This window comes from Ursus maritimus, unplaced genomic scaffold (assembly GCF_017311325.1).
Source record: "Ursus maritimus isolate PB19 unplaced genomic scaffold, ASM1731132v1 scaffold_14, whole genome shotgun sequence".
Classification (NCBI taxonomy): domain Eukaryota; kingdom Metazoa; phylum Chordata; class Mammalia; order Carnivora; family Ursidae; genus Ursus; species Ursus maritimus.
The window spans coordinates 61,156,901-61,178,066 of NW_024423786.1; the positions used below are offsets into that span (position 1 = coordinate 61,156,901).

The window sequence follows — 21,166 nt, forward strand, 5'->3', positions numbered from 1 at the left end:
GAACTTCAGAAAGAAACTGGGGGGGGGGGGTGGTTCTAAGGATGTGTCTTTGTGGGAAGTGAGCCCACACGCCTGGAGCGGAAGTGACCCGGGCCCTCTCACCCCGCACCCATCGCTGGGCCCACGTTTGCAGAGGGTTCAGCAGAGGCAAAGGCAGCGTGTGTGACTGCCCGTCACCCCACGCCCCTTCCCCGGGAATCCCTGGCTAGAAACAGGACCGCAGCTCCCAGGCCCTGAGGGAGGGGATGGAGCGTAGGCAGAGGGTCCTGTGATTCCCGCCCTCCCCACCACAGCTCTGTAGGGACTCCTTAACCATGCCAGGGATCCTTCCCTCCCCACGGAGGTCCTCCTAACATTGCGCCGTCTGCCTTGGTGTTCTCCTGCACGACCAGCACACACAGAGGAGGGGACCGAGCATCACAGGCTGATCAGAGCAGGTATATGTGTTGGGTCCTTCCCTAGTGGAAGAACCCCGTACCGGCAAAATTGGCTTATGAAGACCTCTCACTAGCATCCTCTCCCGTCTGTACTAAACAACAAGACAACAAAACCCTGAGTAGGTTCTTAAACGACCCCTTTCTCCCCACCAGGAAAGGAACGCATTGAGAAAGCACGGTTGGGGCCCCGCGGGCACCACGCAGACCCTCACACAGCACCCGGGCATCGAGGGCCGCGCTCCTCCTCCTGCAGTGTAGACACCAGGGTCTGGCTGCCCGACCCAACAGGGGCTTCCGTGCTCTCCCTGAGTCCCACCCTCTCTGTTTCTTTTGCACAAAGCTAGGCTTCATTTTGTAAACATTCCCTTTGCCGTCACCATGCGACGTGGCCGCCCTCAGCAGTCGCTCCTGTCGCTGCCAGGCTTCGTGGCAGGAGAACTACGCACACTCAGGCTGCTCTCAGATTCAACGCACATGCAGTCCAGCAGCCGCTCCGACTCAGCACTTGGCCGGGTCGGCTCCGGGGAGCGCGTCTCACCCTGGGAGCTAACTTAAATACAATCAAATTGGCGCCAGCCCATCACGAATGCTGGGAGACGAGGCAGGAAATGCTAGCTCCAACAGGCCTGCTGTCGTAACTGAATCCAAACGGATTACCTGGCGTGTGCGCCTTCTGCCATGGCCCACTCTGCTGTCCGTCACACGTGAACACCCACAGGTCCCCGGCCTACATTCCTCCGACCCCAAACACTAACCTTCTAAATCCGAGATCATCACTTCCTGCTTATTCCTGATCTTGGCCAAGTTTTTGGCCTTTTCTTCCTCCTCAGCCAGCTGAGAGGAGCACTCTGCGATGCGGTCTTCCATGAGTTTCTTTTCCTGAAGAGAAAGAAGCGACTGCTTCGGAGAAGGCCTTCCAAACCACACTGGGGGCCTGGTCTTGCTCAGAAAACGGGTGCTCGCCACCCCCCAGCCCCCCAGCAGGTCCCACAGCTCCACGGAGGGGGAGTCCTACGGCTGATGCCGGGGGAAGCTGGGCCTGCGAGGACGGGGCCCGGTCACTGAGCAGGGATCGGTGCGTGCGAGATGCGCACGTCCAACATCTGGAAGATTACAAGGCTGTCTGGTGGATTTAAATAATTAAACATTCTCTGTCTTTCGAGAGAAAAGGAAACGAACCCCCATTCTTGAGAATTTCCCGCCGGACGCCCCTTCCAGCGAGTGCATCCACTTTGTAATGGAAACACTCTTACTTTGATAAATTTGGAATTCTGGTCCTCAAGAAGCAGGATCTCCTCTTCCATCTTCTTGATTTTAGCCTCTGCCGTCACCTTTTCCAGCTGGAGCTTCTGGCGAGCACCTTCCTCCTCGTCCAGTTGCTCTTCCAGGTCCTTGGGAAGCAGAGCACACGGTCAGCGCCCACCTGCCCCACGACGTTCTGGCGCCCCCCGTCGGAGGCACGCACGGCAAGTGCAAACGCCGACTTCTGGTTTTCAGAACGGCAGGGACATCCTGACTGTCACGACGGGAGCCCGTCACCACGCTGGGTGGGCTTCCAGTGTTTTCAGCCGATGAGGTAACACACACCTGCCTCGTTGTCTGTACTGAACAGACGCAACGGAACAGGGTTGTCCGTATAGACGACGTACGGTCAATTTCAGAAACTTATCCTGGTTGATTCTGGAACGAGACCTGTGTAAATGATCAACGTGCTATTGTGAAAAGCCGCCAACAGACGAGCCAGAGCGTGGAGCAGCACACGGAGCCTGGTGCCGACGCAGCCATTGGCTCTGCCAGAACGAGCACCAACTCCCCCCACATCCCCCAGGGCATCTTGAGTCAGCAAATCCCAAACTTCCTATTTTCTCTGTAAAACCTTCCAGCTGTCTCTCTAAAAGATCCAAGACCACTTACAAATACATTTGTTCGTTTGCACTGGAATCCAAGTAAGGTTCACACGGTGACTGAGAAGCCTCTAGAGACGCCTTCATTCTCTAGGCTCCCGTGTCTCTTCCTCCCTCGTCGTTTGTTTTTTAAACAAAATAGGTCATTTGCCCTACAGTTTCCCACAGTCTGCTTTCTGTCAGGTGCCCCCCTGCACCCAGTCTCCTAACTTTACAAAAGCAGTGAACGTGGGTGTGTTCAGTAATGTCTTTTCTTTTTAAAGATTTAAGAGAGAGAGAGAGGGAACGAGCAAGGGGAGGGTCAGAGGGAGAGGGAGAATCCCAAGCAGACTCCCGCTGAGCACAGAGCTGGATGGGGGCTCCATCTCACGACCCTGAGATCATGACCTGAGCCAAAGTCAAGGTTCGGATGCTTAACTGAGCCACCCAGGAGCCCCTATAATTTCAATTAATAAATGAATCCACATAAGCTGCTTAGAAATCTTAGGGGCGCCTGGGTGGCTCAGTCGTTAAGCGTCTGCCTTCGGCTCAGGGCATGATCCCGGCGTCCTGGGATTGAGCCCCACATCAGGCTCCTCCGCTAGGAGCCTGCTTCTTCCTCTCCCACTCCCCCTGCTTGTGTTCACTCTCTCGATGGCTGTCTCTCCCTCTGTCAAATAAATAAATAAAATCTTAAAAAAAAAAAGAAAGAAATCTATGCGAGCGACATAACAGCAGTAATGGTGGTGATGGGAGTGAGGAGACTAGGAGTGCTGGGTTCACTAGGTTCCCTACAGTAATCCTTCATCGATAATGTCATCAGGAAATTCATCTTAAAAACAAAATCACATCAAAACCAGCTCCAGTAGTTTTGGCTGCAAAGGGAACAGATCAGAAGCCCCTCAAAGCCTCACAGGTCAATGAAAGGACAGAAGAGGGACCAACGAGGTCAAGTTATCCCGGGGCCGTGCACGGACCATGGGGCCTGGGAGATCCTGACTTCTGAAACATCTGCTTTCCTCGGATGGAAGAAAAAGGAAAAAAAAAAAAAAAATCACCCAACTAGTTTTAGAATGTGTCTGAAAAAATTTACATGTCACAGAAGGAGATAATAAATTCAGATAGCAATGCCAAAAATGAGAGCTTAAAAAGGAGTCTAGTAAAGAATGAGATAGAACGTACTGGAAAAGCAAAACACAATGTAAACTCTGCTGTTCTACGAGGACATGCTCGCTTCCCTAAATAGACTAAAGAAATGCAAGCACTTTGGGGCACCTGGGTAGCTCAGTCAGTTAAGCATCCAACTCTTGATTTTTGGCTCGGGTCATGATCTCGGGGTCGTGAGATCGAGCCCTGCGTTGGGCTCTGGGATCAGTGCTCTGTGTGCCGTCTGCTGATTGTCTCTCTCCCTCTGACCCTCCTCCCACTTGTTCTCTCTCAAATCAATAAATCTTAAAAAACAAAACAGAACAAAAAAAAATGCAAGCATTTGACGTGGGGGTATTGAAATCTGGAGTATAAGAAACGAGGCTGAGGACAGTGGAGGGGACTTTGGGTGTCCTTCTCCCATACGAGTCAAATGTTATTTCTGAGATGAGCCCATGCGCTTCAAGAGGAAAGAAAATCAAAACCGTTGGTAATGCCACTAAGGAGAGCTCAGGACTGATGGTGAATATTCTAGATCTCTGTACACTCGGATATAAAACCACGCGTACGAATTTGTAAGTTACAGAAACGTATTTTTAGCTGGATCTCACTGTGTATGCTCCTTTGCAACGATACAGTAACGGCTCACCCCAAAAATAAACCTCTTTTTACTTACAACTGGATGGTCCTACCAGGACTTAACAATCACCAACTGTTAAGATAATTAGAGGCTCCTGTCGATTTATGCTTAGAATAAAGGCTTAGGACTAGAACTGCTGCATGAATGTGCACTTTTTATAGGTTTGGCGATACTCTGCTCACCTATTAGGAGGTGTGCTGGAAAGCGTCTGGGGTGAATTGCAGGTCTCCAGATGAGACAGTGCGTGGGATATTTGCCAAGGAAGTCACGTGGTATCTTTTGTGCTTTTGAGACATGTCCGAATGTCTGTACTTTGCCAACATAAGCTACTGGGTGAGAAAAATTCAAGGAGAGACCTGGAAGGAAGTTTGGTGCTGGACCCATGAAGGGATGGTGGCCATGGGGGCGCCCGGACACTCAAGAACGTGTTTGGGAGGTTGCGTGTGGGAGAGCAGGAGAGGACGATGGTGCATCCCGGGGCACGGGCAGGGCAAGAACGGTGTGCACTGTGTGTCCAGGCATTCGGCCACAGGTATGGCTGTGCTTCACGAGGGGACAGCCTGTGTCCTGGTAAGACAGCCCAGGAAGGGCTGCTTTATTCTGACTCCTGGCCTCCTCCCGTTGTCAGAGCCGAGCACATCTCATGAACCAAACCACTTGACAGAGGCCTTCTAGTGAACGGAGCGAGCAGTGCCATGATGCAGGACAACCCAGGACAAACGCGGTCCCAGCGTGCTACAGCCCCCATGCTGTTCCTACTCTGAATCCCTCCGTGTGCCGTAAGATGCTACCTCAGGACGTAAAAATAACAGATCTGTGCTCAAAAACAATCTGTTACAGTGCACTTCCAGCGATGGTCCTCTGTGGAGGGCCGGGACTGTGACTTGGACTCTGGCAGCTCCTCCCTGGACGTGACCTAGATCCACTGCTTCTCCTCATTCATCCAACAGATCTGCCTGGAAGGCCCAGAATATAACCTAAATAAAGACCATCACACACACCTGAATATGGGCTTGCATCTTCTTCTTTTCATTCTGGAGGATTTGGTTTCTTTCTTCTTCTTCTTCGACCCTGGATTCCAAGTCATGGAGAATCTCCTCAAGCTCCTGCTTCTTGGCGGCAAGCCTGGCTCTCATCTCTTCGGCCTCGGCGAAGAGCTCCGTCTCGGCTTGAAGCTGCTCCGTGAGGATGTTCTTCTCTTCCAGGAGCTGCAATCACAGTGAGTACCCGGCACGGTCATTTGCTGCCCCCGTGCCCTCACCAGACACCATCACCATGACTTCAGGGGCCAGGGCTCGACACCGAAGAAACCGAGGGTGAAAAATACATAACAACACTGGCGGAACTTTCGGATTTTCTGTAGCTACAGCAAGATGCAAGACAAGCTAGAGGAAATGTTTTTGGTTGCTTCTGTGGTCTCAGGCTATCCTGAGCAACACTGACTAAATTCATGCTAGTTTACGAACTCCCGTTCTCCTATAAGGTAACTGACAAAGGAAAAGGGAAACTATGATTCAAATGCGTTCATGGTGACGACTGAAAGGGTCTGGTATCAAGAGTCTCGGCCTTCATCGTTCACCTTTCTGGCCCCGACACTACTATTCTGGGACAGTCACCTACAAACGCGTCCCGAGGCTCGGCTTTGCCGGTGAAGCGTAACTGCCTGGGAGAGGACGGCAACTCAGGACCCATGGTGGCTGCAGGTGGTCTCATCCTCTCTTTCCTCGGGGTCCCTCGCGAGCAGTCCCGTGAAGGGGACGCTGCTGGGAGCCTCAGGGCAAACAGGTGTCAGACACCCGCCCGACGGCAAACGTGTCCAGGAAAGACCAAGGTGGAAACGCACGGGGGCAGGTGTCTGACTTTAGTTTCTACAAACCCAAAAGCGTGGGGCGGCGTGTCCATCACTTCTCTTCCCAAATGTCTGTGCTTTGGGGAGCAGTGACGCCGCCGCACAGGGGAGGGCGCCATGGCGGCCGCGGGCCGGGCACGCACCTGCTGGTGCTTCCTCTCCATCTCCTCCAGCTCGCCCTCCACCTTTGTCTGCCTCTCCTTCACCTTCAGCAGCTCCTCGTCTTTGGCCTGCAGCTCCTCCTCCTGGCGGGTCACCTGCAAGAGCGGCTTCACCTGCGACAGAACCGGACCGTGAGGGGGTGCGGGTTGCGCCCTTGCCGGGGCCCGCCGCTGCTCCCCCCGGGGCCCACCTTCGTGAAGACGCGCCACCACTGCCAGTGCCGGAGTTTCAGGTACGCGGCGCAGTTGCGCTGCAGGACCTTCAGGGCGCTCAGCTGCTGCTGCTTCTTGGCGAAGGCCCTGCGGAACCGGCAACAGCTCAGTGCGCAGAGAAGTGAGTGCGGCCCGCTCAGCCCGCCTCCCACCGCCACGTACCCGCTCCGCACACGACTGTGCGCTCCCGGCACCAGGAAGCCCCTACCTGCCCGAGGCGGTGAAGACCCGGAGACCCGACCCTCCCCATCCTCCCCTTGCTGGCGCTCCGTATCGTTCACGAGCTACTGCCTTTTCTTGGGACCTGGCGCAGACAAAGCATTGGCCCCCTTTCCAAGGTGCTTTCCCTCCTCCTCTCCCCACTTCGCAGCCCCGCAGATGGTTAGGTTAATGCCTCATCCTTTACAGACGAGGGCCCAGGAAGTCAAGACACGGAGATGCTTCTCGAAACCCAGTCTCCTTGTCGCCAAGTCTGGGCTTTCCCACCTCCCCATGCTGCCTTCTCAGGCTGCACGACCCAAGACCTACTTGCTAACTGTCGTGACTCGAATATTTTCAACTTCTCACTGGTTTTCGAGAACAGAGCTCCCTTTCTGAAGCCCCACCCCTCTCTTGCTAAAACAAGTCCCCAACCAAGTTCGCTGTGTGCTGTTCCTCCTCCTAGGAGACCACTAGTCTGTCTATGCACAATGGCACTCCCAGGGGACACAGGCTCTGGGGGTCCTACCCCTCGCTCCCTGCCCAGCAGTCTGGCTCTGCCCCGCCACCTCCGGAACCTGCGTTTTGGACACCGTTGACAGGCTTCCTAGACTTGAGCTTTCCCCTCAGCCAGGTCTGTGCTGCCCCTGTGGACCACCCGCCACTTAAAAACATTCGGATCCCCGGGGTTTCAGTACGCTGGGGTGACCTGCGGCCTCCTTCACTCCGTTGCGTACTAAACTCCTGTGCACGAATGCGGCCAGTTCCCACCCAGGTGCGGCTCCCTGGGAGCGGAGAGCACAGCCCAGTTACTCTGTGGTCCCAGCATCCAAGCCAGTGAGTGATGTACCCAGGGCCTCTCAGAATAGGGCCGCCAGGCAAATGAACGAACATCCGGGCACCTCTAGACCTGTGACTGTTCCTCTTGCTACCTTTCCTTAACTCTTTGCAAGACTGGCGATAGGGTTCTCCTGGGAAGAGAAGCACTTGGAGGAAACGGAAAAGACAGTAAGAAACATTTACAATTGTTCCTTCGTGGCAGCAATGACCAGTATGCACTGGAGTCATGTAGGACAGTCTTCGGTGCGGAAAGTTCTAGATCTAGGGCACAACTGGTGACTTTTGCCCTTCTGCTGCCCTGAGGGTCACGTTTCCTTTCAGGAGTCCCAGAACTTCCGTATCGCCACCTTGCTGGTTAGAATGTCCTCCGGCCCGCAGCTCTCCTCCCTACAAAGCCTTCCTCCTTCTCATTTATGCCGACCAGCCAAGCACGTTCAGCCAAGCCTTAACTGTAATAGTTTCTATTATAAGAACAATAAGTTTTAAGTATGTTTTTTGAGACTACAAAATAGCATCTGCCTTCCAGTTCTTGCAGTTTCCTTTAAGACTGCTGTCCAAGTCCCCTGGTCTCCTCATTGAGAACCGTTGCCCTGCTGCATCCGTGGGCCTCGGGGAGAAGACGGTCAGAACGGGTCAAGATCATGCCAGTCGCTCGTCTGAACGAGGCAGCTGGTTTTCCTTCCCAGCAACCCTCAACTGAACTTGAACGCCGGCCGGGCGCGGTCCCACTCTCTTCGCAGGGGTTCGGTAACCTGCGTCTGAAGCACGCGGTCCTGTCCTCAGGTGCCAGGAAGCCGAAGCGTCAAAGCCACCTGTTTCTTCCCCCTTTGTATGCTTCTCCCAGCGTCTCCCGGGCGCTCCGACCTCTTCTCGGACTCCCAGGCACACGCCTATCTCTTTGCCTACTGTCAGCACTACTCTGCCTCGTTCCAAGCTCTCCTCTGGCTCTTGTGAGGACATGCCTTCATCCACTGACGTGCCCGAATCCTGAGTCCAGCCCCGCACATACTTCGCGTGACTGACGGGGCTCCAAGGGACCGGGCCGCTCCTTCTGTAGCGGTCACAAAGGCGTGTCCACTGTTAGTCCTTAAGATGAGATCTTTGATTCCTGATCTCAACGTGAGTTTGCAGGGTTTAGATTTCAGTGAAGAGGCCGCACATACTTTCACAACGTACGTAGTTCATTCTGGGCGTTTCTGACAGTTCCGCGTTTCTGGTCACTGTGGAAGTGTTACCAACTCCAGGCACTATGAAGGCAGCCAGCTGTGCTCACTCCCGTCCCCTCAGGCGCCCATGGGCCGGTGGCTATGGTGACAGTTAACATGGTGTGAGCAACAACGACATATAAAAATTCAAGTCTTTTGCTCCTTCTTGCCCACCGTGTCCTGGTGAGAATCACCAAAGATGTCATATTCTTCTTTGAGTTTCCATGCCTCCTCCCTAGCTCGGGATCCTGTTACGTGGGGGCAAAGACTCACAAATACCGCCTCCACCTTATTTGGCTGAAAATCCTCGTGACAGCGTCAGGCAGGCACCTGAGCCCCACGCTGCGGACCAAAGCAGCCAGAGCAGGTGTCGTAGGCCACAGGGCCCTGGACAGCAGACCATACCCTCCTTCCCAAGCCCTGGCCTCCTGTGGGAGGAGGTGAAGGAAACCCCACCACTGCCACTGGTTCCGCACCAGTCCTAAGCCCTTCTGATCGGATCTCGAGTCCGGCAACCACTCTGGGTCTCCGTCACCACTACGGGGCAGGGATGGCCGTCCCCTAAAATCACTGCAGCCCGCCCGATTGCTCTCTGGCTGCCACGGCAGCCGGGTGACCTGGAAATTCTGGCTGCATGTAACTCCCGCCGCGCTCCCCACACTCACCACGCTCCTGCCACGTGGGGCTGCTACACCTGCTCAGGGGATGCCGAGCTTTCCACAACCGCGCCGTGCTCCCCTCCCCGGAAGGCTGCTCTGCCCCACCCCTGCCCAGGCCAGCGCCTTCTCGTCCTGCAGGTGTCACGGCCTCAGAGAAACCTTTGCTGAGACCCACACTGAAGCGAGCCCCCGAGCCCTTGACTGTCTGCCTAGGCCCCTTGTCTCTTTCCTCACGGCGACATGTCCTCAGGGGGGACGTCCATCTGCACACCTGGACGCCTGTGCCACAAGAACACGATTCCCATGCGACAGGGACCTCCTGTCCTGCGCTCTTGCGTCTCCAGCGCAAACACAACACGTGGCACAAGTATGCGCTTAGGGAGCATCTCATTCGTGATTTCCCACTTACTTCCTGGCCAGGTAACCTCTGCAGACAGCCTGGAAGAAGATAATGATGTCGGTAATTTTTAGATCCCTTTCTTCCTCTAAGTGCGCCAAAACGCCCGCTCTGAAAAATATCTTGCTCTGTCCGATTCTGTACAAGTTTGGGTCCAATTCTAACGCCCGGATCTGAAAAGAGAGACAGCCCGCTTACTGTTGGCTACAGGACAGACTCTCCTCGTAGTCCGCAAAGCAGAGGAGTCAAGGAAAGCTTACCATTCGTTCACAAGCCTGTTTGCCGTCCATGAAACCCTTAGGAATAGCATTCGGAGTTAGGATCTCGTATCTGTAAGAAAACCAGCCCAAAAATTTTCTGTAAAAATCTGTGGGAACGTCTCCCTACTAGCCGCGAGTTCCGTTTCTCTAAGAGGCCAGAATGGGATAGGTCATCACGTCGCAGCAAGAGTCAAGACATGAGGGGGTTCTGATCTGAGGTGGGGGTGACGGTCTGAGATTTTCTGCAGATCTAGCTTCTCTTTGTTCAAACAGGAGGCAAACTGAACAAGAGCTTCGTTCGCCAAGGACAAACACTAGGTTTAAGAACTTGTGGTCAAGAGTAAAAGCCTGGTATTTGGAAAAAAAAAAGTTTTGTTTTTCCCCCCAAATGTTCACAGGACAAAAATCCAGGGAGAATCTGGCCCTGTGTGATTTGTAGGCATTTATTATGTAACAGAAAGGGCCGGAGGCCTCCACTTCCCCCAGAAAGTACCAGCGTGACGTTCAACACAGCACTGCTAGCTAGGCGTGCATGTGCTCGCTGGGCTGTAATTCAAGATATGGGCACTTTAGGTGGGTTCTACCGCTAGAAAAACACATTTTAGCAAAAAGACAGTGGCTATGTTAAAGGATGAGTCCTGGCTAGATCACTCAGTTTTGTATTCTGGATGCCAGTTTGCTTTTCCTCCTACCAACAAAAAGTAAAATTCTACCGTGTTTTTCAGACAGTGGGGCCACGGTAAGGCCTCCCCCAGACCCCTAAAGACTAGAATCATTTCTCGGCTGGAGTCCATCGGGAACGGTGGCAGAAAGCAGACGTGTTTATATTACGGAACAGCCAATGCTGTCATAATTGGAAATCTGATTTCCAAGAGAAAAATGAAAAAAGGCAAATGATGCAAATACCCAATGATACATAAATTACACGATGTTTTAAAAAGAACAGTTTCTCATGTTTTCATCCATTTCTACTGCATCCACTTGTTGATCTTCTGCCTTTCTTCCTTCATCCTTCTCTAATCTATCCGATTCCCTCCCCTATGTTGGTAAAAGGACGGTGGTGTCCACGTGCGTGCGCACACTGTGGAAAACGGACACACATGTCTGCACATAAACACACCTACACAGATATGTTCACTGAAAGATGGAGAAAAATATCCCCAAATGTCTTTAAGAGTCACTCCTGAATGGTTTTTGTTTACTCTTGACTTCTCTTGAATTTGTAAATTTCCCTAAAGGAACACACACATTACTCATATTTAAAACACTAGGTTAGGAAATAATCACGTGTGAATCCCGGGTGGAACCACGTGTGTGAAGGCATGGCGGGCTCCCAGCCTGACATCCACCTCCCACCGCCAGGAGCTCGCCTTTCAGGCAACCACAGTGGCCACTGGCACGTGACCTCTATATAAAGACGGCACTCGATATTCTTGGCCAGTCACAAGGTATAATAATCCCTTTCCTATGTGGAAAGGCAAGTGAAACTATCCAGGAAACAAGGAAAAATTTTTCCTCATCAGCTCCCTGTTCTGATGTGTATCAAGATAGGCTCCGAAACACACGGGAAGAAGGTCAAGGTTAGCAATACCTCTGTCTGAATTCCTGGAAAACTATCCGGTTGGGGAAACCCTGGCGACAGATCCTGATTCCTTCCAGAACGCCGTTGCAGCGAAGCTGATCCAGCACCAGGTGTGGGTCCAGTTTTCCAGCCTAAGCAAGCAAACGACAGTTGGACGCTTTCATCTTGGTGGCCCGACCCGGGTCAGCTGTGAACACCGGCACACGTTCCACACGACACGTACCCGCTTCTCGTGATTTGGAATGATGCAGCGCACGAAGTTAGGGTTGGTGTTCCGGAGAGTCGCCATCAGCTTGGTGAGCGACTCTTTGTAGAGCTGCCCAACAGTCCGAAACATGCCCTTCTTGGTTTTATACGCAGAGCCAAAGGCGGTCTCCGTCATGCCCGTCACCTGATCCAGACCCACAATACGGTCCACTGGGGAAAGTAAAAAAGGAAAGGCATATAAACCCACGCGAACTATTCAAGCGCGGGCGCAGGAAAGACACAGTGATAGTCAGCAGCACAAGCTTTGTGGGACAGATGATAGGAGATGCCGTAGAGAGGTAAGGCAGTCAGCGTATTAGACACCGCACAAGCCGTGGAACCAACAGCCACACACTCCCAGGGCAGGATCCCGGGTGCGCGCACAGCTCCATACCACATACCAGCAGATGCCTTCCGCGGCGCTACGCTCGGGAATGCACGGGCTCTGGGAACATCTTGCCTGTCTCACGTACCAGCACGTGGTAAGTGCGGGGTTGCCGCCGGCATGATTGATACACAAATGGATACTGTGACAAGTCTCAGAGTAGGAAGCAGCTTATGAAAATACACACCTGCGCCAAGCAGATCCCTGTAAGGTCTATGCTGGGGGGGGGGGCTATTCTTCGTCCTCAGACTTTCCGTTAAAATCATTTAAGTTTCAGGAACAAAGTCAGGAAGACTGGATCAGGGACGAGCGAGCACCAGCTCCTTGCAGGAGTGATGCTTACTATGGGAAGAGCGCGCCGCGCGGGAAGGGGCGTCAAGGGAGTCCAGGTCTCAGCTCTGCGCGGCGGGGGCGAGGCTGTTCAGACGCCTCACTCTGGTGGCAGCAGCGGACGTGGCCCGCGACCCATGCGGACCTGACCTTCTGAGCGGGACCACGAATGTAGCCACTGGTGGGGTATTCTGCGTGTAAAGTGCCCTTGCTTAAAACAGTCGTGAAATAACCGAAACACAGTACCAGGATATTTGAAAAGCACCCAAGATGTCCACTGAACTCTCCCGGTTGATGTCCTATCAGTCCTAACCACCACCTCTGTGTCTGGGTTTGTCCCCTGGACAGGTAGCGTGTGGGGACCCGGCACTGCGGGAAGCGCTTTATAAGCAAGACCTCGCTCACATCTCCATTTCCAGTGGGGCTCTGACGGAACAGGAAACTCCGACCCCGGAGGGGAGGTCGCTGTTCCCATCATGTAGGCCTTGAATGGAAGTTGGGGAAGGGCAGACAGATGGGATTCACCTCCAGGCCCGTGCACGCGCCCTGTCCTACAACGTCTGCGAGGCAGAAACACCAGACTTGAGGGATGGGGTCAAGGCTACTCCTGCCGGTGCCCCCAAGTCAGTCCACCATCCACCTCAGAAGCTGCCACCTGCCATTCTTTCCTGTCCCTCCTCACTTGTTCCGGCAGAAGGCAGTGTGCAGCCCCACCGCTGCACGTGCCACCAACCGTGACCTTCCCTTGACTCTGCGTCCACCCACTTCTGTCTCCTCAGTGCCAAGCTCCTTTCGAGAGTAGTTCACACACCTGGCACTCTTCACACCGTCCACGAGTCCCCACTCCCCGGGCAGCCAACTGACTTCCAGTGTGCCCTCCTCTGCCTGACCGATGCCGCTCAGGCAGGGACAGGTCAGTCGCTAGCAGCAGACACTGTCCACCGTCGAGCTGACCTGGGCGCGTCTGCTCGTGGGCCATCCTGACTGCATTCTGAGAACTCTCTCCACCCCTGGCTTCTCCGCTGGACCTCGTCTACCTCTGTGGCTACTCTGGGCTCCCTGACGACTTCTCTAATTTCCCTGAGAGCGTGGCACTTGCTGGCGGTCCAGACTCCACTCAGCCCTGAAACCCTTCCACACTAAGCCAGCCACACGGAGAGCCAACCACCACCTGAGCTGCTTCTCTCAAGGCACGTCCGCGTCCTGGGGGCTCTCATCTGTGACTCGAGCTGGCTCTACCTGACTGCCCAGCACCAGTCACCAGACACCGGCTTCTCCTGCCTGCTCACCAGTCACAAAGGCGCCTCTGCCTTCCACAAATTCTTAAGTGCCCAGCGTCTGGCCTGTCACAGGCTTGACATGTATGTTACTGAATAAACGAAGGAAACACTGAAAACATTTATAATTACCGAGAGCGAGAAAAGCACTGAAAGAAAAGATGGTATGAGAGAGGCAGTGGATTGGAGATCTCTCCGGAGAAATTCTATTTACTGCCCAATGGGTAAGACTGAGCTAGCAGAGAGCAGACCATTCCAGGTGGCGGGAAGAACACGGAAGGACCAGAGGCAGGTGTGACAGCAACCCGTGCCAAGGAAGCCTGCCACACGAGGGCGATTTGGGGCACCGACGCTGGCTGCTGCGCACAGAACGGGCTGCGGAGGGGTCACCGGAGAGGGGACTGTGCCAGTCCAGGCTCGGAGCAAGATGAGGGGAGCGGAACGAGTGACCGCAGAGAAGAGGGAGAGAGAAGGATGCGAGACGTCTTTCGGTGGGAGGGCTGACTTACTCTGGTGATTAAGCTGATGTGGAAAATAGGACAGACATGTCAAGAATCAGTCCCAGGGTTTTGGCTTGAGCAGCTGAGTGGCTGGTGGTGCCACTGCAAGATGGGGGAGAAGAGAAGTGGTTTTGTGAGCGGGAAGACAGGCTCCAAATACTCTAAGTTCGGGGCTCCCGAGAGACCAAAACATTGCGGCCTGCTGCTAAGAAGAAAGGCCTAGACTAGGAAGGTGGATGGGGGGCTGTCGACTCGGGGAGTAGTCACAGGACCGGATGGCACAGCTCAGGGTGAATGGCGAGGGAAGGGGGCCTGAGACCAAGCTGGGGAAAGAAGAAGAGCCAGACAGGAGGAGGGAGAGAAGCGGCCGGAAGCAGGAGGGGCAGGAGGTCAAAATCCTACAGGGGAGAGCACGTCCTCTGCTGCACCGTCCACCCTGGTCCTCCCTCCTGTGACTGCCCTGCAGAAGGGACCTCCAGGTACGGAGCCCAGGGACCAGGAGGAAGTCCCCTCGACTGCCCTCATACCAGCCGCCACCAAAACTGGTCAAGCCAAACCTCGAAATGTCTTCCATCCGTCCCTCCGTTCCACGGCCCTCATTTTGGCTCACTCCTCCCCTGGAATCCCCCCTGCAGCACCCTCCTACCTGCGCCTTCCTTCTCTCCCCGAGCCACCACGCGTTCCTTTCATGGAGGCCTCTGGTCCCAGGGTCGTGATTAACAGGTTTTTCTAAAAGACCCAACTGAACAAGTTCTTTATTCCTATACTTCAAACCCTTCTAGGTCTCCTGCAGTGTGTAGGGCCTGGTCCAAATCACCAAGCCCTGGAGTGTAGCCAGTGCTGCAGAACTCAGTCCTGAGCCAGAAACACCTGCCCCTCACGAGCTGTGTGACTGCAGTCAAGTCACCCGGCTGCTCCAAGTCTCAGTCGCTTCCTCTGTAAACGGAGCTAACGAGACTGACCTCAGACAAGTGTGAGGTGCCTGGAAACATTTCAGGGCTCGATGAAGGGACCTCCAGCCACTTTCCCCGCACCTGAAGCTCCAACTATAAACCAGGTGCATCTTCTCAGACGAGGCCCTCGGGTCTCGTCCTTTTCCGTCTGCCTGGAATGCCCACCCCTCTTCTCAGTAGGCCCCTCCCTCCCCTAGGCTTTAAATCGCTTAGGCCAGATCCCGGGACAAGGTCCACTGTATTCTGTGTATCTTCCCACAGCACGGGGCTCCCCCAGGGACATCTCTCCCGCACCTGGCACACGCACACGGCCTAAAAGCTGTGGACTGGAGTCTCTGGACCCCTCCGACCACCAGCTCAGACGATGTCCTCTGCTCTCCAACGCTGGCCTCAAACTGTGCCGGGAACACAGGAGCCGCACGGTCAATATCTCCTCGGTAAGCGTGGTTACCTGCAAGAACAAGTCACCGCCATGGCCAAGGACGGGGGTGCCATGTTTACTTTGCGGGGACTCGGCCATGTCCAAGCACACAGTCCTGAGCTAGGGCTGCTTTTTACACTGAAAATGGAAAACCAATCACAACGAACCTGATTCTCAGATAAAGGTCACCCAAAGCTAAATACTTGGATTTTTAAAACACTAATGCTTTGGACTTTCCAGCTTTTTTTTTTTTATTAAAAAATTTAAACGAGGGTTCTCGTTCTAACAATGAGCACAATTATCTCATGAGTAAAAGACTTTGAGAACTTCATTAAGTGATCGGGGCCCCACTACTGATACAGGATCTCACTCCAAAATCAAGGCCCAGAAAAACATCTATTTAAAGAGAATATTTTCCTGGGGCTCCTCAGTGGCTCAGGCACTTAAGCTTTCAACTTCTGATTTGGGCTCAGGTCATGATCTCAGGGTTGTGAGATCGAGCCCCGCCGTGGGCTTGGCGCGCACCATGAAGCCTGCTTGAGACTCTCCTTCTCCCCTCCACTCGTTCTAAAATAAATAATAAAAAGAATGTTTTCTTGTTGAGGGGCACCTGGCTGGCTCAGTTGGCAACTCTTCATCTTGGGGTCCTGAGTTCGAGTCCCACATGGGTATAGGATTAAATAAATCTTAAAAAAATGAAATAAAAATAATATTTCCTTGTTGAAAGTGGCAAAGGCAGTCACCAGAGAAAGGCGGAAAACGCAAAGATGAGATTCCAGCAGCTCCCTGAAATGAGACCTGTTACGGCTGCTTCCGCCTCCCAGTGTCTCAGAGCCGGATAATGGAGGGCTTGGTTTATGCCCCTCTGCCGACTCCCCCATCTGCAGGGTCAGGAAAGCCTGGTGAGGGCTGCTGGTGGGCATCGTTCGTTACTGGGTCGCCCACTAGCCTGAAAAGAATTTGAGTGTTTTACCTTAACAATTTTTTCATCTATAAAAACTTAAATGGACAATGAGAAGTCAGATGAGCCCCTACCTACCGTCTGTAAGGGCACAGTTAGAATTTAGAAGAAAAATACAATTTACAATCATCAGTCTCATAAAACGGCTATCGACGGTGTTTCTTAATAAGAACGCTGTTTAGCGCCAGAATGCTTGGCGGCCTTCCTCTCGGGCACAGGCACAGGCTCAGGACACAAGACGTCCGCGAGATTTTTTTCACGTTCCTCACACTGCATGGGCCCAAACACTAGTGCTACTAAATTTAATTTCAGTATTTAAGCCATTTCTTTAGACGTTTTTTGGTAGGAACCAAAAAAGGGGGAGAAACTTATTTTAATGTTAATTTTTAATAGATGATGAATAAGAACTCTATCGAATACTCCTACAAAAGGCTTGAGTACCTGGCACTGTGCTAGACACATAGCACGTTCTCAACACTCAAGGCAAATGACGACAATTCTACTCTAACATATGACAAATTGTCACTAATAGGTACGTACAGACTCGGAAAGAAATATGTAAGTGCTATGAAGGCCCATATGTCCCCATTACGTAGTAATAACACGTGTATGCTGGTTCCTTTCCTGGGCGGTGGAACCAATCTGGTAATTGTTCTGGAGTATCTGGAAATTTTTAGAAAAATCCAAGCAAGTCCACATGTTGACAGGGAGCATGTGATTCTAAGTGTCCTCCTCCGCCCATGCACTGCTGTTCATCTGACCTTGAGTTTTTCTCCTTGCCGTCCCTTGCCTGTCCTTTCCCACCCCTGGCGGGGGGGCGGGGGCAGTCTGGGCAGATGGGAAGTCCCCGTCCTTCCTGCAGCTTCCCCCACACAACTGCTCTTGCTCTCTCGCTGTGATGGGTCCCGTGTACTTAGTTCCCGTACAGCACACCTGCCCCCTGCTTAGCCCTGGTGCACGGTGAGTACGGGGGACTTGCGTTAACTCATCGCCAAGAACGCAGACAGTCAAGGATTTTGTTTTTCACATTCAGAGCAGCAGCCGCACAGCTCCAGGCAGAGGCAGGCTCACAGCCCCTCACGTGTGACGCTCACATAACCCTGGGAGCAAAGTGTCCCTGTCCCCACGTGACCCCAGGCATGCACGTTGTAAAACCCGAAAGCTGCTTCTCCAGGAGCTCCCAGCTCTTGTTAAGACTCAAGATTAAAACAAACAAAAACAACCAGGACAAGAGTATTCTGCACCACACCAAAAAAATCCTCCATGCACCACAAGACCTCCACCCACAGTTTAACTCCACACACAGACCGAGTCAGGCCCGACGCACAGGTTCTAAACCGGCACTGACCACAGAGATCATGACCGATGGGCAGAACTTACAAGATCAAACGATTACCATCTTAGCAGTCATGCTACTCGATTTTAAGTGGAACCTCCTTAAATGACTTCCTGGACCCAGAAGGACCAGGTCAGCGTTTTTGAAGCCAGAACATCATCATCCGGTTGGAAGCATGACTAAGGGGGAAGCTTCCCCCTGAATTACAACAAGAAGGAAGGGAGGCGTTCAGTGGCTATCAGAGATGACAGGAGACCCCCAGGAGCCTGTGACAGACGCGAGGCCCTCCCGCAGTGCCGGCCAGCGTCTCCTGGGTGAGTCCATCCAAGTGAACTGGGCTCCCGCGTTCAAGGGCTGCTTCTATGGAAGACTGGAAAGGAGAGGGGCTGGCAGGAGGGGGGCCTCTAGCAACAGCTGAAACTTGCTCCGTGCACTTCTCACGCTTTCTCTGGTGCAGCCCAGCCGTCTAGAGCTGTCAGCGGCCACCTGGCACTCGTGGAGGTTCGGAAGGACATGGCAGGTGCCGAGCTGGGGTCACGACCAATGACACACAGCCGCCCTGTGGCGCAGACACAGCCCCTGCCGTCCCACGCCCTGGTAGTCCAAACACACTGCCTACAATGTTGAGATTAAAATCCCTCTTCGCTGGCTCATTGCTGGTTTAGCTCAGAAGGTCTGGGCTTTCAAAGCAGATTTGGAAGAAAACAGACCTCTGGTTTACAGCAGAAGCCTGTATGACCGCCCTATCCCGCCTCTGGGAATTCTGCTCCTTCCTCTTGCACACACTTGTCCTTCGATGCTTCTGAAATCCGGTCTCTACTGCCACCTCTCACCTTTCTCCTCCGTGCCTGCGTTCTCCCTGCTCCTTCCCTAAGACTCCAGCGGTGCTTAGAAGCACAGGGTCGCGCGAGCTCCGTGTCCTCGCGTTCAAAGGAACGCGCTACGTTGTTAGCGCATCAAAGACAACTGGATCACAGTCTGGACACCTAGAAAGCCCTTCGTCCGTTGTTTTCTGAGGATTCACTGGAGACACTAAAGCCCCATGTTTTCATTTAACGCCAGCTACCCCTCCCTGGGGTGGAATCCACAAACACACATTGGAGAGGAAGACATTTTGGTGTAGAAAAGACGACACCTGACTTCCAAGACCAGATTTAGCCATGGCGGATAGAAGACCTTCTAAGGAGGACAGATGGAGCCCAGACACTTGATTCAGCCAAATAACTCAACCAGAGGACACCTCCAGCAAGGTGAGGTGACTGAGCTGGCTGCCGGCCCGAATGACGTCATGCAGGAGTGGCTCGTATGTGCCGCTGGAGCAGAAACGCACCTGCTCCCCACGCCGTGAGGATCACGCTATCCCGGGAAACAGCGCTTGCGCTGTGGGGGAGGGGAGGGCCACCGTGGGAGTGACGGACGAAGCTGCTGCATGTGAGAACTGGCTGTGCAATGCCCACCCTTCGGGTCCCTGACTCAACTTCCTTATGGTGTGCCAACTTTGTGCCAGGTGCGGGGAAATGACGGTGAGCTAAACCAGCACTGTCCCTGCTCTCCAAGAGCTCCGTCTGGAACACTTTGAAGAGATCATTCAGAAGTTACAGGGGATTAGTTTAAAGAAGGCACTCTATTTTGGGAGACAGTCCAAAAGAGCCAGTGCTAACCTTTTAACAAAGCACACGTCTCTGGCAGCCCCTTCGCTTAGAACGCCCTCCTGGTTCTCTGTCCCTCTCGCACGTCCTCGACCCAGGCAGGACTCCCCACGGCCACGGGGGACTACCAGAAGTTCTTCCTCTGGGCAGCGTTTATTCCAGCTCATGGGCCCCCTTCGGCATAATCCTGCCTGCATCCCAGCCCCCAGAGCTCCCGCCGTGCCTCCCGCTCAGGATTAGGACCAGAACTGAGGGCAGGGACTCGGGTTAGGATGGGCGTGCTCCTCTAACTTATTCTCTGGATGGATTTAGGTCAAACATTAACGTGTTCCAAAAACCAGAAAGGACATTTTGTAAGATGGATCTGACTATCTCTGAGTGTCACGCCCTGACAATTTCACTACATGATTACGAGGCTGGCTGATACTTTTTTTTTTTTTAGATCGGGCTTTTGGGGGGGCCTCTAGCCGTGCGTAGCCTGTATTTAAAAACAGGGCGAAGGCTTTAAACCACAACGCTCAGTCATGTGGAGCTCAATTTCAGGTTCGGGGTACAAATTCAACCAACACTGAGCTCTGAGTCTCAAACTCGCACCATCGAGCCTTGTGGGTCATCTCACGATCTCATGTTCCAAAGAAAAAGCCACGTAGCTCGAGACGCACCTAAGCTCCAAACAAAAGGTACAATGATGAGACCAACACGTGAGAGAAACATGGAATTATCTGTTCTTGACTTAATGTTCATGACTTAAAGAAAGAAACCATCCCTCTCTGGAATTCCTTGGCAAAAATGTAAAGGTGACCCAGAGACAAAGGAGACCTTCTTTCGCACATCCATTCCCAGCATTCCCTTCGAGGCCTGTGTATCGAAACGGCACTATTGGAAAAGGCAGTGACATACCTTTTAATATGCAGTGCTGTAAGTGCTATGCATAGAGTAAGAAGCAATGTGTATGCGGTAGCAATTCAATTGTTTATGCACTCAAACACTTGCCTTGAAGGATAATAAAAGTGAGCGTGAAATGAAGGTTCATGCAGGTCTATGAGCAAAACAAAAACAGAAACCCAGGACCCGGCCCCCACCCCAGCCTACCCTGCCCTCCCGGCCACCCTGCCAGCCCCCCACGAGTTCTTCCTGGGGGCTGAACACCCTTCTGTTTGGAAGACCTACAGGCTTCATACATTCACCTGGTGGCTCATGAAGACCAGAAACACTGTCATAGAAAGATGCTCTCTGAATATTCTGAATCTCTAAAGCAGAGAAACAGCAAAAACAGGAGGACAGAAGAGCAAATACACAAACACTTTAGTTAGTGTGAGAGACATTGGACATCACAAGTCAGTTTTGAAATCGGGCTGCGACCGTAGCTAGTCCGGGGCAGAACCCGGGCAACAGTACTGCGCAGAGAACGTGCACGTTCTGGCACGGTTCTTTATAAAATAACTTACGCTGAATCGAGAGAGCCCCTCCCCACAGCGAGTGTGAGCATGGCTTCGTATCCACGCCACATGACTACCCCCCTGAAAACGCAGGGGGACGTGTACGAGTACGAACGTACTCTTGGAGTTGTCCTTCATAAAATTATCTCGCCATTAGCACACGAGGAGGAGACTGTGTAAGTTCGAGCACTCTGGTGAG

The 21,166-nt window shown here is 53.1% G+C and overlaps 1 protein-coding gene across 1 annotated transcript in view; it reads right to left on the bottom strand.

Annotated features, from left to right (window-relative positions):
* MYH10 (myosin heavy chain 10) overlaps positions 1–21,166 on the bottom strand; it is a 124,162-nt gene that overhangs the window by 27,204 nt on the left and 75,792 nt on the right. Inside the window, exons 17-25 of the mRNA XM_040630018.1 lie at positions 11,694–11,887; positions 11,480–11,601; positions 9,889–9,958; positions 9,641–9,801; positions 6,308–6,416; positions 6,099–6,230; positions 5,108–5,314; positions 1,691–1,828; positions 1,193–1,316 (exon numbers count right to left, since the gene is read on the bottom strand). Of these exons, the coding sequence (XP_040485952.1) occupies positions 1,193–1,316; positions 1,691–1,828; positions 5,108–5,314; positions 6,099–6,230; positions 6,308–6,416; positions 9,641–9,801; positions 9,889–9,958; positions 11,480–11,601; positions 11,694–11,887 (1,257 nt within the window). The remainder of the gene's footprint in view (positions 1–1,192; positions 1,317–1,690; positions 1,829–5,107; positions 5,315–6,098; positions 6,231–6,307; positions 6,417–9,640; positions 9,802–9,888; positions 9,959–11,479; positions 11,602–11,693; positions 11,888–21,166) is intronic.